Genomic DNA, 18616 nt, shown 5'->3' with positions numbered 1-18616 from the left:
TTTCTCCTCTAGCCTGAATGCAGCCAAGATTGCCAGGTTTTTTATTCCCATTCTTCCTGGAAGAATCACTGTCTCAGGGTGATCAGTTGTGGAATATAGGTAGGTTTGAGAGCTAACTTCCACCAGTTGTAAAAGCAGAGCCAGCAGAGCCTGGGATACAAATGAATAACTCACAGGTTCTTCTATTTATTGCCTAAGACCATACTATCTTATTTCCAATGTCTACTAACTCACTTGCACGCCAGATTTCAGCACTGTGAGACCTTTTAGCACAGACATACTTTGTGTGCTACTTAGTCTCTCCAGACCTAGTATCCCAGCCCCGGCAACAGTCCTTGCTGACCCCTGAAGAGAGCCCATCACTTCGTGTGAGCCTTCAGGCCTAGAGCTGCCCACGCATACAGCTGCGCTCCTCTGTTCCAGGCTGAGCGCACCAAGGAACAGCAGTAGCACTGCACACATCTTCCTCTCCAGACCCTTCACCATCATCGTATCCCTTTTGGATGCATATATTTAAGTCCTTTTTATACTGTGGCATCCAAACTGCATACAGCACGCGAGGCGAGGCAGCACCAGGACGGGGCGGGGCGATCCTCGGGGAGGCTGCAGGGCTGTGCCGGCCGGGGCTGACGCGTGCTGCGGGGCAGGGCCGCAGACGGAAGCCGTTGACACCCCCCAGCTCCAGGCGGCGTTTTCCTCCTCGCAACCACTCTAGCGAGGCTAGCGGCTCTCGGCCCGCTCCGCTGTCGCCCCCGCCCCGCGGCCGCCGTGCCGGGAGAGGTGCTGGCGGGGCGGGTCGCACCGCACCGGGCCCATGTCGGCTCCGCGGGCCGCCACGCCGGGCCTCGGCGGCAGGGCCAGGAAGACGGAGCTGGAGCTGGAGCTGGGGAGCAGCACGCAGACGTCGCACCGGCTGTTGGCCTACAGCGACGCGCTGCTGTCCATCATCGCCACGGTGATGGTGAGCGCCGGCCGCGGGGGCCTGCGCGGGGCCCGGACCCTCTCCGACGGGCAGAGGCTGGGCGGGGAGGGACGAGGATTGCGCCCCGCATGTCCCGGAGTCGCTGCCCTGCCGCTGCTGCCCTGCCTTACGGACCGAGCCCAGCGCCGTGCTCGGGTGCCGAGATGTGTTTACATTCCCCCCTCCCCCGCCCCTACGCCGTTCTCCCCGGAGAGGTCACTGCCGTCTGTCGGAGCAGCTCCAGGCTCTCGCGAGCGGGTTCCGCGAACGAGTACGGGGGTAGCATTGCTCTTAATGAGCCGCTACGTGACCCAGTATGAGTCGTTATACGAGCCCTGAGTATTTGCACCTCCTGAAGTTCGTTCGATTTTTATAATGTTCTGACTTGTACTAATGGAACTTTCTTATTTCAGATTTTGCCTGTGGCTCACACAAAAATACATCCCGATCAGGTACCTTCTTTGCTGTTTTTTGGTTGTCTCTCGAGTCTTTGGAAATGCATTTTGCATCCTAATGCAACGTCCCTCTTCCATTCAAGACCTGAACTCCCAAGCCATTAGTATTAAACCTCAAAGAGGAGTTGTATTGCCTGAGGTGAAGAACTTAGATACTGAAGGCCTGTGTAGTTTACCAAAGTCACGATAAAGCCTTAGTAAGCTGTATAGAATATGCAGGCCATCGATTTTATGCAGTTATTTTGTATGGAAATGAATGACCTATCTGACTGAAGCATCTGTCAGAAAACATCATTGCATCTTGTTTGTAATATACTTAGAGAAGCCACTTAGTATAGCATAAAATGAACATGGGTTTAAAATCAGGCTAATCATAACCAATCAGAATAAAGGTGGAGGAAAAAAGGACTACATAAAATAAATCTGAAAGAAGCACGAGTGTTGGGCAGTGAAAATTAATCATTTGAAAAGACTCATAATTCCAAATCAGAGTATGTGTTTCTGCTCTTAGAAACAGCCAGACTCAAGACTGAGCATTTTGTTTAATTTAATTTAGGAGAATCAACTATGGTCCATGGTCATAGCAAATGTGCTGCATGAGTCTATGAGTAGCTTTTTTTAATCTTTCATTTCTATCTGGGTGTAACTTCTTATTTTGTTTCAGAAACTAGGTGAAAGTGTTCAGCAACTTCTTCTAACCAAAATTGCGGTGTACTTGATGACCTTCTTAATAGTCACAGTGGCATGGGCAGCACATGTAAGGTAGGAAGACAAAAAAATGTTGAACTCCATTGCAAAGTTAAAAAAAGTTCTTGTTTAAAAAGTTGGGAGGTAACATTTTTACGTTGCTGTTATGTTTCTGGATTTTCTTAGTATAAAAATTCTACCCAAAGCCATGAATAAATATATTTCTCCACAATGGAAACTGATATGAGAAAAAAACAAGCATTATATATCTTTAAAATTAGAATTACTCTTTATTTCACTTAATAGTTTCAGTGGAATTAAAATTATGCTGAAAAATTGAGAGTTCTTAAGTTGTGAAGTACAGGAATAGAACTCGGTATAGCAGGCTTAAAATTTGCCTTTCTCTCTCCTTAGGGGTGCTTCTCACAAAATCAAATGTTGCAGGTGCAGCATTTTACAGTACTATGTATGCTGCCACTACACTATATCTTAGTAGTTAAATGAATATGCAGAGATAATTTATAAGCATTCACTGGAAGTGGGGCAGCAGGCAAGTTTTTTCTTCTCTGCCATAGCGTTCTAAGGGGTTTTAGTCTCAAGAGCAAGGTCAACTGGTCCTGTTTCCAAATTCATTAAAGACAATGTGGACTGTGTTCCAGTGAAGTCACTAAAAATTACCTCTTTGCTTTCTTTAGAGCTCAGCTATTTGTAGGCAGTTCTGATTTGCCATTTTTTCCCCCTAATAACACTTCCAAATATATATAGTAAATAAATGGAAAGCAATTATAACCCAATGCAACATATTTTTTTCTTCAAACATATATATAGTAATCCTTACTGTATGTCTTGCAGTGCTAATTGCAATGATGGAATGTTGCCATTGGTCTTTGTTTGCTGCAATTTCTTTTGAGTAAAAAGATAAACCTCTACATGCTTAAGGAAAATGAAAAGCATTAAATTAAGTGCTTTAAGTCAGCTAGAAAGCTGTGAATGGGTAGTATAGTTTTAAAGGACTCATGACCTGAATAAATGTTACTCCTAGCTATAGTGTTGCTCAGTCTCAGTCTCTCAGTCTCAGAGCTAAAAATCAAGGTAACTGCATCTCTCTGCTCAAGGTAACTCTGCAGCTTACTGGAATCAGAGCAGTGTTTGTTTGAATTCTTAAATATATAAATGCTGCTACATTCCTTCCCTTAAGGAAGTGGATTGATCACATTCTCATAGAGATGCAGCATGTAATTCAATTCCTGAAACTGGTAGTTCTCATCAGTGCTTTTGTTACATTGTACTTCTTACCTGCATAAATAAATGTTGACGGATAGTTTTTAAGAAATTTGTTGGTGGTTTTTTTTGTGTGTTTTTTTTTGTTTGTTTGTTTGTTTGGGTTTTGTGTGTGTGTGTGTGTGTGTGGAGGGTGGTAGGTGTTCATTCTTAGTAATGCTTATGTACATCGGGAACTTCATTAACAAGATGTGTGTCAGTTTGGAAAAAGAGTTTATTTGCTTTGTGCAACAACTGTGTTGTACCTTCAGGAGAAATAGTTTTAAGCCTTGGAGTTCTGCAGATTATCAGGTCCTAACAGCATGAACTTAAGTCTGTTCTACAAGTGAGATTCAGAGAAAATGACAAAAATAGCTCTTCACAATGGCATGTGAGGCTGAGTTCAGAGACTTTGGATGGTCTCTGAAATCTGGATCTTGCAGACCAGTGCAGTCTTACTGCTTAGATTCTGTCACAACGTAGTTTAGCACCTGAAAAGTAAATCTGATAACTGTATATTTGTTTGTGGATCTGAGTATCAAATGGACTTGATATGGTACTTGTGCATGAACCCCAATATCTTCAATTTTGTTAAAGTGTGACACCTGTTTTTAGCCCTATGCCTTGTTAGGATTTTGATATGTGACTAGATGGATCAGAGCTGCCATGTTTATTGCTCTTTGACAATAGAATTGACTTTAGATAGCAGTTAATTTTACCTTGCATTAAAGGTACAAGTGAGGTGGAAGGTTAGAACTAAAATATCAGGTGCAGTGGAGGGATAGAACTGACACACACATGCAAAGAAAACAAGTTGGTATGTCTTATGCCACATGCCCTTTGAACAGAAGTGAATTGCTCTGCAATTGAACTTGATTGTTCATATGTAGCTTTTCAGATTTTTCTAGCAAGTGACTTCCATGCTTGATTTAGTGAATTTTGGTAGCATTTGAATTACTTGCATAATTTCTGGAGCAAGGGAAGTCAGATTTCTCTATATTGCGTATAGAAATTGTATGATGTGTTCCAGTGCAGATTTTTGGATCTGTCCTGTTCATGATATATTGCCTTGCCAGGTTGTTCCAGGTGATAGAGCTTATAGATGATGTCCTTGCTCTTCTAAATCTGGTGAGTATTACCAGGTATGCTTGGTGATTAACTATCAAATATATGTCACTTTTTCCTTAGTATGCATCTATGAAACAGAAAGCTTCTAATTAACTCTGCCAAAGTTCAAAGACAGGAGAAAAATAAAATTCCTCCCAGGCAAAACTTGTGACAGTAAACAAACTTGCTTGTATTTTGCATGTGTTTTACTGTAAGCTAAAAGAACCTCTACACTTCAGTTCAATTGGAGGAACTGAAGAGGCACCTAGGCAGAAAGATTTTGACGCTTGCGGTCAGTATTGCTCACATATGTCCTCCATATAAGGTTGTGTCATTTGTAGCAAAAATCAGAGCTGTGAGTTTGAGTTTCAGTTGTGATTTCAGCCATTTCTCTGTTGAAATCCATTGTGTAGTGTATTTAAAACAGTATTATATGGTCTTACTGCTGAGATAGCAGTCTCTAAAGCAGTGTTTTGACTTCTCTTTCTTAAATCTTATAAGAATTCCTCACTTATTTGAGAGTGTGTTTATATGAGCCATGCTGCAATACCTTGGTTTCTGATAGATGTTATGGAATGCTACCCTGGGGTACATATTCTTGTTTTAGCTAGAGCTTTGTAAAACTGTTTAAAATGTTCTCTTGACACTGCAATCGTGTCTCCTTTAATTTTTATCAAAAAAAATTCTGAATGTAAGTTCCTTGAGAACAATAAAGGAAATTATGTAGGAAGAATTGCTTAAAGCATGTAACTCTTCACTAATTTACCCTTTAAAGCAATGTCTGCTGTAAGCTTTTGTTGTTGTTTTTTTAATTTGACTTTACTATGTTTGAGACATTTGTGATAAAAAATTAATGGTTTTGGCTAGGAAAACCAGAAGCACCTCTTAAAGATTCCATGTGGTACTTTGGGCAAAGAAATTTAGCAAGAAATCTGTTACAAGCCATAGACAAATCTCTTATCAGCTGTACCGGTAAGAAAGCTGTAGTGTTTTTCTGAAGTAAACCTGAACACTTTGGGATAGGAGACATAAAAGGTGGGTTTGAAACTAGCCATGTGTTACAGTCAAAGCTCAGCAACTTCAGAAATGTTTTGTTCATGATGAAGCATTTGCATTTGAGCTTTTGTGTTGCATACTCTGCTTTGAATTGTGTGATTGTTTGCTTGTAGTTTACCTAGATTTTCAGTATGTTTTTTTCTTTTTTAAGGCTTGTATGATGATCATAACTTTCTTGCCGTACACAGTAAGTACCTTTCCAAAATGCGATGTGTATTGAAATTAGTGATTTTTTTTTTCTATTTGGAATGACTTTACCAAAGTATTCAGAAAACCAGGATAGTATTACTATAGTGTAAACCCAGAATCCATTGTAATAGTTAATTTTGTAATTAATTTATTAATCCTTAGTTTTTGAAAATTCATAGTATTATGTTATTATCTGCAACTAACAACAGACTGAGCAGAAGATGGATATTGTGAAACAAAAAGTATAGTCATAAAAAGGCACAGTTTGCCACGTTTTCTTTAAAAGAAGTGGATGTATTGAGAGATGTCAAAGTTGAATAGAGAGAATTTTGCATTTTGTAAGGAAACTAAAGCTGTGTTTCATAATGCTTTGCAATTTTTGGTCAGATAACCTACCAAGAATAATTGCAACTGAACACCACAATTAGCAAAACAAAACAGTTGCTTAAAATGATTGTTGATTTCTATTCTATGTTTAGAACAGATCAAATGACAGGCCATTTCTTTGTGGATAAATCTCTGTTATTATTACTCTACAAAGAATAAGGCTGTGATCAGTATAAGGGCCTTTGTCAGAAAATGTATATACTTTTTTCTTTGCTTTCAAGCTGAAATGATTTTTATAAGGTTGGCACTGTTATCTGATACCAATTCCCATTGGTTTGTTTGTCGGTTTTCCTTTTTTTTTTTTTTCCCTCTTTTGTTTTTACATAATAGGGCTACCGAAATAAATAAATAAGGCATGCAGCCATGGAGTTAGAGGAATAAAAAGATTCAACAAAATATTCTAATATTAAGACTGTTCAGTTACAGACATATACCTACTGAAATGTTGTTAAACTTGATGCTCAGCTGCATAGCAGTCTGTAGTTACTGGGAAGACATAGCATCAGCGAGGTTAGGATTTGCAGAATCAACCTGAGAGCAAAGCCATCTTTTCAGACACTTTCAGCTGGGATGCTTGCATGTGTGTTTGTGGCTTGAAACTACATGTAGTGGAGCTGCACTGAAAAGTGAAGTGTTATTTATGATTTCAAGTTTCAGTATCAAATGAAGAATACTTCATTCGTAATTGCTTCCTAACAGCATGTTTGATCTCATTGCTTTGTCTTCTAGTTTTCCTTAATGGCCTCCTTTCCAGGGGTACCTTTTGGAATTTTCCTGTTCAGTGTCTGTGCTGTTGTCATTGGTCTTATACAGGTGAGTTATCTAATTACATTTTCTCTTTTAGAGACTATATTTTATTGAATGGAACTAAAGTTCGGTTTGACAGCTACGGATATAAATTGACAAGTACCTTTTTTTTGTTTGTATAGCAGTAGTTCTCCAAGTTTTGTGGGTTATCATAGATAGTACTTGTTGATGACATGAATTATTGTATTACTGCTGTCCTGTGCAGCTCCCTTATACAACAGATCTTTTGATCTCAAAGTTTGGAATTCTTTCCTCACTCTTCAAAAGTTTTAAAATTGGTGAAATAGCAATTCACCATTCCTGCTCTGGTTCTCACTGGGCCAGACAGCAATGGCTGAGGGGACATACGCTTTCTGCCACTGTTTTAAGTACTTGACAATGGCTCTGGTTTCTCCTGGAGTAGTCACTAGTTGCTTCTCTGTCTTATTGTGAAGAATATGGTTGAATGTGTTCCGGAATTTGTTGATTTGCAGTTTTAAAATTGAAATGCTGTGTATGCTTGTATGAATTATTTTCAGTAATTTGCAATTATGACATTTTTCTTGCAGGCTGTGATAGTAGTGTATGGATTCTATCACCCACACTTATTGAATCAGCAGATACAGGTGTCTGAAAATCAGAACTTCTATAAACGTCACATCCTAAAGATTATCCTAAGAGGACCAATTTTATGCTTTTTAGCAGCCATCTTTTCTTTTTTCTTTATTCCCTTGGTAAGTTCTTCCACTTATCAGAGTACATTGATGAAGCAGCTTATATTAGTTGTGTTTATGGTTATTGTTAAAACTGTATTAAAATAATGATCTGTATGTTAAATATGCAGATTTTCTCAGTTGCCAATTCTGTGGTAATGTAATTATAGTCTGTACTCTGTGTTGAGCGCGTTCAGTTCACAGAGACCAATCCCTAGACTGATTTTGTATAGGTTTGGAAAGAGTTTCATACTACAGTGTTTGCTTTACTCAGCCTAGGTGTTTTTAATGGTTTCCTTAATTACTTTTCAGAAGCAGATTTTCTAAAATGTAAGTTAGCATCTTTCTTATCATATGTAAGTTATACAATGTGAAAGGCTACAAGAAGTGAGCTTCATATTGCACAAACTGAAAAGAGGTGAATATAATTGTAGTATTTCAAGATGAGGAAGCAAATAGAGTAAGCAGACCAACCAGCCTAATTGTATCTCAAAACAAATGCTTTTAGCTAAGTCTTGCTCTTACACAGCTTTTTTCTCTACCATCTTTATTAAAGTGGTGGAGTTACTTCTACATATTCATTGCTCTTATTTTTCTCAAAATCTCTGCTTGGAACTGGAATCTAGTTTTTAATATACTCAGAGGTTCCTTTCCTCTTCCTTGTTCTTTAGGAATAGATGGATTTAACTGAGTTTTTAAATACACTGTCATAGTCCCCAAATCTGGCAAGAACTGGATCTGTAACTAGTCCTTTTTCGCAAAAGTAACAATCCAAGTGTGAAAATGCCTAACTGTAACTGAAAATACTTCTCTTATCTGAGACTTCACTGTTATTCTCCACTCTCGTTCACAAGTATAATTTTTTTTTTTAAACATTAACAACAGTAAAATATTAATGAGAACAACTTAGACTTGCGCAGAATCTGTGAACAACTTTTGGCTGCCTTTTGGACAGAAGTAGCATGCAGACTGATGCAGCTTATGCAAGTTCCCCCAACAGTCAGTTGGCACAGTGGGTCAGCATAATGTTTATATTCTTCAAAAACAAGTTCAGAAGATGGATACTTAAATCATGCTCTTGCTGGGGAAACTTGCTGAGATGTATTTGAATTTCAAGGAGGTGGGGGTATTTTTATAATAATGACACCTCACAGAAATGCTTAAAATATATACAGCCTTCATCAAAGATGTAAAGGAACCAGAAGAGATTTGAGCATTTTCACAAAATCTTTGTAGAGTAGTGGTCAAAATTTGCGAAGCACTCTGTCCTTGGGAGTGTCTCTCACAGCTGTTTCTGTGTCCTAACTTAAGAAACCCGTATACTTCTCTGTCACCATCACTCTTTTTTCAGTGCAGCTTTCTGAGCAGCCTGTTGGAAATATAAAAGTGATTTGATAAAAAGAAAGCAATTGCAGGTTTTATTATTTTTTCTACTTGTAAAGCAGTAGGCATTCCCTGACCTCATTATTACACAGTTATCCAAACACTTTTGCCAGTACAGTGCTTAAGAGATTTAATTAGGAAATGTGGTATTGCAGGTTAAGTGGTAAATGCCAGGTATCATTAGGAACGTGGTGGTTCTCTAACTTCCTGTTTTAGCTTGGTTTTCTGATTTTATTAAATTAGCTATCAAAAAGTGTTAGTATTCAGGATGTGCATGTTGATATCAGATGAGTAATTTTCACACCATAAAATCACATGAGATTATAACTAAGGATTGTGAATAATAGTTTCATATTAAATTTGTGGAGAAATTTATGTTTTGATTACTAAGTTTAAATTCTCTTCATTTTCTTTCCCATAGTCTTATCTACTTCTTGGGCTCGTAATTGTTTTTCCACATCTCAGTCGATTCATAACATGGTGTAAAACCAAGATTGTAGGTGAGTATTTACAAGGGCTGTATTCAGATATTCAGTTAGTAGGCTGTCAAATTGTTATCCAAACAGCATGGAATGATGTAATTTCAATTCTTCCAATGTCAGTCTTGGAATATAGGGATTTGGGGGACATGGGAATTTTATTTAGCTGTATTTCCATTTTCTCCTCAGCTGCCTGCTTAACTTATGTTTCCTACTGGATTCGTATAGCATATATGTTACAGCATCATTTCTGAAAGTGAAACCTCTCTTGGTTTGTTCTGAATATCATACACACACAAATACAGAGTGATGACTGCAGGGTGTCTATCCCTTTTCTTTCCTTAAAGGAGAGTATGAGGACAGAAAAATACAGGAAGCAAGCTCCGTGCCTGCATGACTTTCTTTTCAGCAGTACTCTATGGTTCCATGTTCTCTGGCATCCAACAGCACATCTGAGATTCTGGAATCATAGAATCACCAAGATTGGAAAAAGCTTCCAAGATCATCCAGTCCAACTGTCCACCTACCAGAAGTATTTCCCCAGTAATACCATGTCCCTGAGTAATAAGCACATATATGATGGAAACACTGCTAGAGTAATTAACTGTTTAATATGTTATCTCTTATTAATCAAAGTGCTAAGTAGTCTAAAAGTGTAAATTCACGTATCTAAAGTCAGCCTAAAGGCATTACCTCATAGTCTTGCTTGGGTTCTTTCTGCCCCCTTGTGTCAACACTAACAATTGCATAACCATACAAACAGCCAGATAAAACTCTACTGAAACTCCATTGAGAAAAGACATTGCCAGTGCTACAATAAAGGAGAAGGTAGTATCATGCAACCTACTCAGTTTTTTGAAAGTAATATTGCCCCTTTGAAGGCAAAACTAACCAGAAGAATGCTAGCAAGATTTATGTCTTTGGAATCAGAACTGCCTACTAAACTTAATATCACATCTTTGGAATCAGAACTGCCTACTAGACTTACTAGAGTAATCCTCTGTGCCTCCACTGCTCTTGTTTAGCCCTGAGCGAGTCCATCTGTTTTCACTGTAAATGGCAACTTACTTTGACCCCACTGTGCAGCAGCAGTATAAGGCAGGCAGAAAAGCTCTGCAACACCTAAAGACATGTTCTCAGAGCCAGAGAATAAATGTACACAAATATTGCCTTCTGCAACAGGGACACATCTGTCTACAGTCAGGCTATGGCTGTGTTTTCTCACTCTTGTCAGATGGCTAACATAATTTACTGCTCTACTGATTCACGTGTTTACATTTGCTTTTTTAATTCAGTCCCTCTCTTCTTCTGGAAGCCTCAGGGCTTTTCTTCATTGAATGTATACTTGTGAGGTGGTGCAGCTTGGCTAAGTGAGCAATTCAAAGCCCAGTCAAACATACAGAGCCATATCTTTTGGGCAAAGACTGGATTTATTTTAAGGCAGATAGGAGAGTGGCTTCCATTCTCCACTGAGTCTTTTCTTCCAATACAGCATTAGTTCTCCACAATGTCTTTGAGGATCTACTGCTGTTAGGTTATTCTGGGGTATATAGCACAGGATCTGAACAGGGTTTTTTGACCATGAAGGAGAAAAAATTGACTTTTGTGCCCCTGAAGAACTTGTCCTTTCAGAGAGAGTCACAACTGCAGGAAAAATATGTTTCTATGAAAAATGTGGACTGATTGACTTGGGTATGTGAGAAGCACCCTTCTTTCAACAGAAAGATTTTGTCAGGTGTGGTGAAAGACAGTAGGTGGGGAAATCATGGCTGCTTGGTTGTTCTTATGTTATTCATATGTTTTGTTTTGTTTTTTTTTTCCTTTAACTACCTGGTTTTGTAACTTCTGATTTTGTCTGTCTTTAGTATAAAAACATCCAGATTTTTTTTCCAGGTCCCAGAGATGAAGAGGAGGCAAGCTATAGCTTAGAAACCTTTAGTTTTTACCTCAATGAGCCTCTGAGTAAGGAACGAGTAGAAGCATTCAGTGATGGAGTCTATGCTATTGTAGCAACCTTGCTCATTTTGGATATATGGTAAGGCTTTGTGCTGACTCTCACAACCTGTATTGTTAACTGTCATATCAGTTTGTGTATATATGTAATATTTGAAGAAATAAAGCAAGCTAAACATTGACACTCACTTTTAAAATCTATAGCAGTCACCTTAAGTGTAATTTTCTGGAAGGAGTGCAAACAAAAGGTATTTAAACCTCCTACATTCCAACACTAGTGACCATCAGTGTATGTAATGTATGTTGGGGACTCTTGAAGAACAGTTTCCTTTATACTTCATTGTGTTTTCAGATAAAAAGACTTTTTTCAGGAAAAGCTGTTTAGTCCCTGTGGCAACTTTATTACGTTAATCTGAAGGAATGCCAGTTTACTTTTCAGATTTCCTTTCAGATCTAATTTATTTGCAGAGATTTTATTTGAAATGCCCACGCTGAGTTAAAAATTTGAGAACTACAGAATGGATACATCTTCTTCTCTGCCTGCTCAGAGTAAAACAACATAGAACATTTTTGGTCCAGGTGTGTTTTATGAAATGTGCATGAAAGTAAAGTAAGTTTTCTTTCCACAGTGAAGACAATGTTCCTGATCCAAGAGAAGTTGGGGAGAACTTTCATGGAAGCCTTCTTGAAGCTTTAAGTGAATATGGACCAAACTATCTTGCCTACTTTGGTTCTTTTGTGACAATTGGTCTCTTGTGGTTTGTCCATCACTCGCTTTTCCTGTATGTAACAAAAGCTACACGATTAATGGGATTGCTTAATATACTTTCCTTGGCTTTCATTGGTGGTCTTCCGCTGGCTTACCAGCTGACCAGTGAATTTGCAGAGAAGTCACATAATGAAATAGAAGCTATTCAGGTCAGCTGTGTAATTACTTTCTTTGCCAGCATATTTCAGTTTGCAATATGGACTACAGCCCTCCTCCATGAAAGGGAAACATTGCATCCTTTTGCTAGATATGGTGGCAAGGAGCATGCCTTCATGTTTGCCAAGCTGGCTCTCTACCCTTGTGTGAGCCTTGGGGCCTTCTTTCTAACATGCTTGTTAAGTGAATTTAGCACAGAAATTTTCCATCTTATGCAGATTGTAATCCCATTTGCTTTTCTTGCCTTGCGCATTTTTGTTAGGATTTCTTTAACTGTCATAAAGTCTGTGATGTCTCTTTCTAGACGGAAGGTTGTATTGTTAGAAGAAGAGGAAGCATGTTTGTCTCCTACTGAAACACACTCATAAAGTTCCATGCAGTGCATGTGAAGTTAAATCATTAATTTCAGATCTTCTAACTAATGTTGTCTTAATGTGTGATCTGTATATTGATCTAAATTAAAGCTTGTGTTCGCCATAACTGGAACGTATTTTAATTTTAGCTGGTCATGCCTAAAAGCCTTTCTGTAAAACCAGTAACAAGGGGGTTGAGGGAGGAAAGAGTAAGTGGGGAAAACAGAAAGCATGCTTCCCTACCTTGAAAATTACCTTTTTGGGAAAAAAATGCTGCTTGAAGTGTAACTGCAGTGATAGTCAGTGAAGGTGTACACAGATACCCAATGAACTGCCCTTCCTCTGACGTGCAGTAGTCAGTATGGAAACAAAACACAGGTATAGAAGCTGGTTATGCTGCTATAGAATAGGAAGCAAGGCTTGGCAGATGTGATGGACACTTCTGGTTTTGTGGATGGTGTATCATAATAGGACATTTGTGTATACAGATTGCTGGTCTCTGCTCTCACTCCTTTATTCTAAAGTCAACAGCATTGCTTCTCAATAGCCAGTGATCATTCTGAAAGCTCCTTTTGAACAGTTTTGAACTTCTCTTGAGAGTTGAGAATTGAATTGTGTATGCAGTCCCCCAGGCTGCCTGAACAAAAGTTCAGTTACATTCTTTTAAAAAATGATGTATTTAAAATATGAGGATTTGTGGCTACGTATGCAGGGTTTGAACTAGCTTTGATGTCTCCTAGGGAAGAAATTTGAAGAGCTGAGAGACTAAGTAAATTTGTCTTCAGTTCTCAAGCAGCTCTACATCTGAAATGAAAGGTTTGGATTTCTCAGGCTTTCAGTGTCTGCTCTCATGCCATAGAAAGCCTCTTTTTGTTCATGTGAAAGCATGATACTATATTCTGATAGAATGTGAGACTTTCTTGACATATATAAGAATTCTCCAGTGGAAAAGAGAATTGAATTGATCTTTCACAAGGGGTTAGATAAGCAATAGTGAAACTCATAAGGAACTAACTAGTAGAAGTTCTAGTCCACTGGACATTGGTATATTTAAATTTTGTGTGCTGATGCTCAAACTTTTTCCTGTGAATAGCTGTTTAAGAAGGAGCAGGTGAATTTATCCAGCTTCTGGCTACCCTCTGGAAGGCTTTACATTTCTTTCTGGTAGAGGCATTAGTTCGCACTTTGAACTTAGTGCCTGATAACCTTAATGCTGTGTTAAAAAATATTTGGGGGATTTTGGTGTTCCTCTTAAAAAAGAATAACAAAAACAACAATAGAAAAAAAGCAACAAAGTCCTGCAGTAAATAATGCTTGGAATAATTATTAATGAAACCAAATTTAAATACCTGCTTTCAGTTGAGATTACTCTGAAAGAATTTTTTGCTTTTGGTTTGAAGCGCCTTGGTATTATATGCTTACTGTAAGATAAACCTTCAGATACGCAGGAGTTTTATACCTGGTTGAGGCTAAATGACTTGCAGTAGGATTCTGTGTTGTGTAATGTATTGCTGTTTGTTGTTTTTTTTTTTCTGATAACTAATAAAAGCACTTTGGTTCTATACGGTTTTGTTTCTATGGTTCAGTTGGCACATAGGCAGTGAATATCTGTACTGGTAATAAATTTCAATCGTTGAAGAAAATAGCAAAACTTCCAACCCTTTATTTCTGCTCTGCAGATGACATTTGAATCAAATTATTTTCTGCCTAACATCCAACCTAAGTCTCCTCTCTTTTAGTTCAAAACCATTCCTCCTTATCATATAACTATCAGACCACGCAGAATGCCGATTTCCCTCCTACTTAAGACAAGTACTGGAAAGTCACAGGGAGGTCTCCCCGGAGCCTTCTCTTTTCCAGGCTGAAGAAGGCTGGCTCCCTCAAGCTTTCTTCACAGGAGTGATGCTCCAGCCCTCTGAGCATCTTCGTGGCCTCCTCTGGACCCGCTCCAACAGCTCCACATCCTTGTGCTGAGGGCTCCGGGTCTGGACACAGTGCTGTAGATGCAGTCTCACGAGGGCAGAGAAGAGGGGGCGCAGTCTTGTAACCTATACAACTGGAGGATGCTTTGCCCCTTCTATTATATCATCTGTGCGTTCCTGTAGTTATTCCCTTCTGAAAAGCTGAACTTGTCATCTAAAATTCGGGAACAGACTCACTAAATTCAACACGGCGTTAGCGAGCAGACATTCTTTATTCTCTACGTCAGATAGTAGGGGCGGGCAGAAAGGCGGGCAAAGCCGCGCGCAGGACCGGCCTTCCTTTCGCTTCCTTCCGCCGCAGCCCCGCTTTCTGCCGCCAGTTCCGCCGCCAGGATGATCCCACCGGTGCAGGTCTCGCCCCTTATCAAGGTGAGGCCGCAGGGCCCCTGCCGCCATCCCGCTCCGCTCCGCACTTCTGCGGGTCGGGCCGGGCATGGCGGCAACGGCGGCTGAGCGCAGGGCGCGCCCTTTTCTCTTGCTTTCCGCAGTTCACCCGGTACTCGGCGCTGCTTGTGGGGATGATCTACGGCAAGAAACGATACGGTGAGTGCGGCGGCCCTTGGCTCCGCGGCCCGCTCCTCCCCGCCCTCCCCAAGGGCACCTTGAGGCGGCCGCCATTTCCCTCCCGCCCCGGGGGGAAGGCCTCCCATGAGCGGCCCCGCCGCCCCTTCCCTCTTGGCTCGGGTTTTCTTTCCGTTTGTGGGCGAGCTCGACCCGCACAGCTGCCCCGAGCCTCAGCGGCGGTGTTTTTAACCGTGTGTGTTAATGACAGACTACCTAAAGCCTATTGCTGAGGAGGAGAGAAGGATAGAGGCGGAGGAGAAGAAGAAGCGTGAGGAGCTCGAACGGATCGCAAAGGAACTGGCAGAAGGTGGGCTCTTGGGTCGGATTGCTTGCCCTCATTATGGTATAGTTCACCCCGAGGCAGCTGATGACCAAAGCCAGAGGTCCTGGACCACTACTTCTGTCCACAGCTTCTGTCCACAGCTCACTTGGCAGTGCCATCACTAGCGTAGCTGTAGAGGTCAGCTTCACTTGTGGTGTCTCTCATGTCAGGACTGCTGCTTTTCTCATTCTCACCATACAGCACTGCTGTAGCAGCATGCTTTATCCTTAGGATTATTTCTTTAGTCCCCCTTGCCTTTTTAATATGTACAGAATAGCTGTAAGTTAAATGGGCTTACAGTAAGGAAAAACTTGAACAGAACTGGTGAATAACCCTCACTAGTTTTGGTGTAGCTTCACAGGGTTTCTCTGGGAAATACATTTGTATTGTCTTGAAAAAAGATTAATGTTGAACAAAACCCTGTGAAAAAACAAACTTGAGTGAACTACACAAGCATACAATCCAGTATTCAAGTCGTTGAATGGTTTTCTTTATTGGAGATAAAGCTATTTTGCGTCTTGAATATGTAGCTTTCATTGAACTCTGTACATAAATCTTTGGGGTATGTCTTTATTTAGCTGAAGAATTTTGCATTTGGGGGGACAGAGGCTGTCCTGCAGAATTGGTAGTTCATTTAGAAGTGGAGTTCTGTGATTATTTCTTTAGGATGTTTATTTATGTATTACATATGTTGGCTATTAGCTTTCCCAGCAGTGGCGTGGTACAGTTCTCAGTAAGAAAAGCAGTTCTTAGAACTTGAATCAGTGCAGTGCAACAGTTGAGCATTGTTCTTCCAAGATGGATAAATGGGAGCATCTGTGCTGATGACTTTCAGGGCTTATCTGAATTGCCATTTCAGAAAGTTGTTACTTAACCAGTGAGCAAGGCAAAAGAACTTGCTTTTACCCTACAGCAATGAAATACACTTCAGTTGAGTTAGCAGAAGCAGAAATTACAAAAACCAGCTAGAAAGAAATGGCATACTTAAAGCTAATCTTTGATTCCACTAATGTTTTGCATATTTTAGTAGTGCATGGAAGTTACGAGTAGTCCTAACTGTGTTTGTTTTTCTTCCCTTCCAGCATCTGAAGATTCCATTTTGAAATGAACAAAGGATTGGATCTTAATTTTAGATGCATGGCTAGGCTCTGAATGGTGTAGTGGTTGATGGTCTCTGCATGTTACTCTACCAATAAAGTACTTAACAACATTTCAGTTGGTATTTTTGACTAAATTGCACAAAGCTGCAACAGAAATATTTACAGTGTCAAAGATTGCACTGGTCAGAAGCTGACCATCACAGCTGCTGATGAAACAATCTGTGTATTACTCTATCAGCAGAAATAATCTGCACATTAGTTACACTCAGGGAATGTTGTGATCAGGAAATTCACAGATTTTAAAACGCATAGGAGTCCATGGGGAAGGCTAGCATTGCATTGGTTGCCTGTATTTTTGTTTTAACCCGCTTAAGTAGAGTGTTGCTGTGATCTTTTCTCAGTCATTTTACCACAGTGGAAAATGGTACTGCTCTTGCTTTTGACAGTTACAGTCAAATTTGACCTTGATTTGTCAAGCTGTTCTGTAACATGAGGAATTAGTATTAACTTAATAGCTTGTTTTTAAACAGTTGTCTTTCAAAATTTCACAGATGGTCAAATGCTCCCTGAAACTAAGAACAAATTGCAATCTGTAGTTTATCTGTAAAATGGGGCTGGCTATACTTATGTGACTGAAGATTAAAAGTTATTGGCCTTTAACCACTAATTTAGTAGCATTTCTTCCTTTGAAAAGCTGAGTAGAGGTGGAACTGTTCCTCTCCTGACTTACTGAAAGGAGAACAGTGTTTTCCAGCTTTAGGTGGAGTCAGAACCTGGCCAGCTTGGGTAAAAACAATGAGCACATCTTCCAGATCCATGTGAAGTGGCTGAAGACAGAGCTATGCTCCCTGCTTTCCTAGGCAGCTTTCTATCTCTGTCCTTCAGCTCCTTTCCAAGAACCACCCCCACACACGTTCTACTTCCAATCTCACAGGGGTATTAATTTGCACACTCTGCTTCAAAAACAACTATGACCTGTCTATATTAGCTCCCGCCGTGAGATCATTATAAACCAGACTCCTCTCCTTGTCTCCCACTGGTGCTGAGAGCTGATTCAAAAGAGAAAAACGTCTCTTGCGCTGCTGAGGGAGAACCGTGCCAGGTTTCAGTCTTGTCTAGCTGGCCAGTATTTTAAGGGAAGCAAAGTATACATGTAGTTCTTGACAGTGCAACAAGATGTAGAGACATTTGTTTAGTAAAGGCTTGTTGATCAGAAAGGACAGCTATTCTAGTTTTCTGGCAAAAGGATGATGCCGTTAAATACAACCATTTTGCCAAAAAAAAAAAAAAAAAAAAAAAAAAGGGTCGCATGACCCTGTCTGTGATGCAAGAAAGTCAGTGTTCCTCTTCAAAACTTAGCACATACTGGACACTGGGAGAGAGAGACATAGGGATGGGAAGGGAGAACCTCTGTCCATAATGGAAGGGTTTCTTCCCTTAAATGATCCACTCTGGGCCATTGCAGGTAATGGGAGCATCCATAAATTAATCTGTGTGATTGGGAACATGAAAAACACAAGATATCTGCTGGCTTGAGAACAAGGAGTGTCTGTAAGAAGCAGAAGTGCAGCTTCGCTCCTGTGAACTTGGCATGGCTGAGATAGCCTTGCTAAGTGCAAAACCACAGAAGTGCAATGACAAACTTACTGTCTAGAAAGGTGGAACACAGTCTGAACATGTAGAAATTGGCAACAGCTATAGACAGCTGAAGCTGGAAATACAGAAAAAACAGTCTGAAAAAGTCAAAGCTATTCTGAGAAAATAGACAACTGCATTGTCTATGGGCTATTCCAAGTGAATCATAGAAGTCAGCAACATCTATTGGCTGCTCAGGTGATGGTGGTGTCCTACACTCACTTATGTCTGCAATGACATTAAAATGTCTCTACCCGAAATGTAGCACCTTTCTGAGACCCCCCCTCTGTGAACCTCTGTGTCAGACCTGCATGGGCCA

General features: G+C 40.1%; 2 protein-coding genes across 2 annotated transcripts; both read left to right on the top strand.

Moving 5' to 3' along the window:
• Positions 1–586: 586 nt before the first annotated feature.
• Positions 587–14256, top strand: TMEM175 (transmembrane protein 175). Its single transcript, XM_085214239.1, has 10 exons — positions 587–961; positions 1375–1413; positions 2081–2178; positions 4440–4491; positions 5678–5713; positions 6832–6915; positions 7458–7622; positions 9406–9484; positions 11357–11498; positions 12046–14256. The coding sequence occupies exons 1-10, from the start codon at positions 815–817 to the stop codon at positions 12707–12709; spliced, it is 1506 nt and encodes a 501-aa protein (XP_085070365.1). The 5' UTR covers positions 587–814; the 3' UTR covers positions 12710–14256.
• A 630-nt stretch (positions 14257–14886) lies between these two features.
• ATP5ME (ATP synthase membrane subunit e) lies at positions 14887–16772 on the top strand. The gene is made up of 4 exons (XM_010725953.2): positions 14887–15045; positions 15165–15219; positions 15449–15547; positions 16645–16772. The coding sequence occupies exons 1-4, from the start codon at positions 15010–15012 to the stop codon at positions 16668–16670; spliced, it is 216 nt and encodes a 71-aa protein (XP_010724255.1). The 5' UTR covers positions 14887–15009; the 3' UTR covers positions 16671–16772.
• Positions 16773–18616: the final 1844 nt, after the last annotated feature.

This window comes from Meleagris gallopavo, chromosome Z (assembly GCF_905368555.1).
Source record: "Meleagris gallopavo chromosome Z, MGAL_WU_HG_1.1, whole genome shotgun sequence".
Classification (NCBI taxonomy): Eukaryota; Metazoa; Chordata; class Aves; order Galliformes; family Phasianidae; genus Meleagris; species Meleagris gallopavo.
The sequence above is the reverse complement of the archived record's forward strand: the minus strand, read 5'-3'. Positions and strand labels throughout refer to the sequence as shown.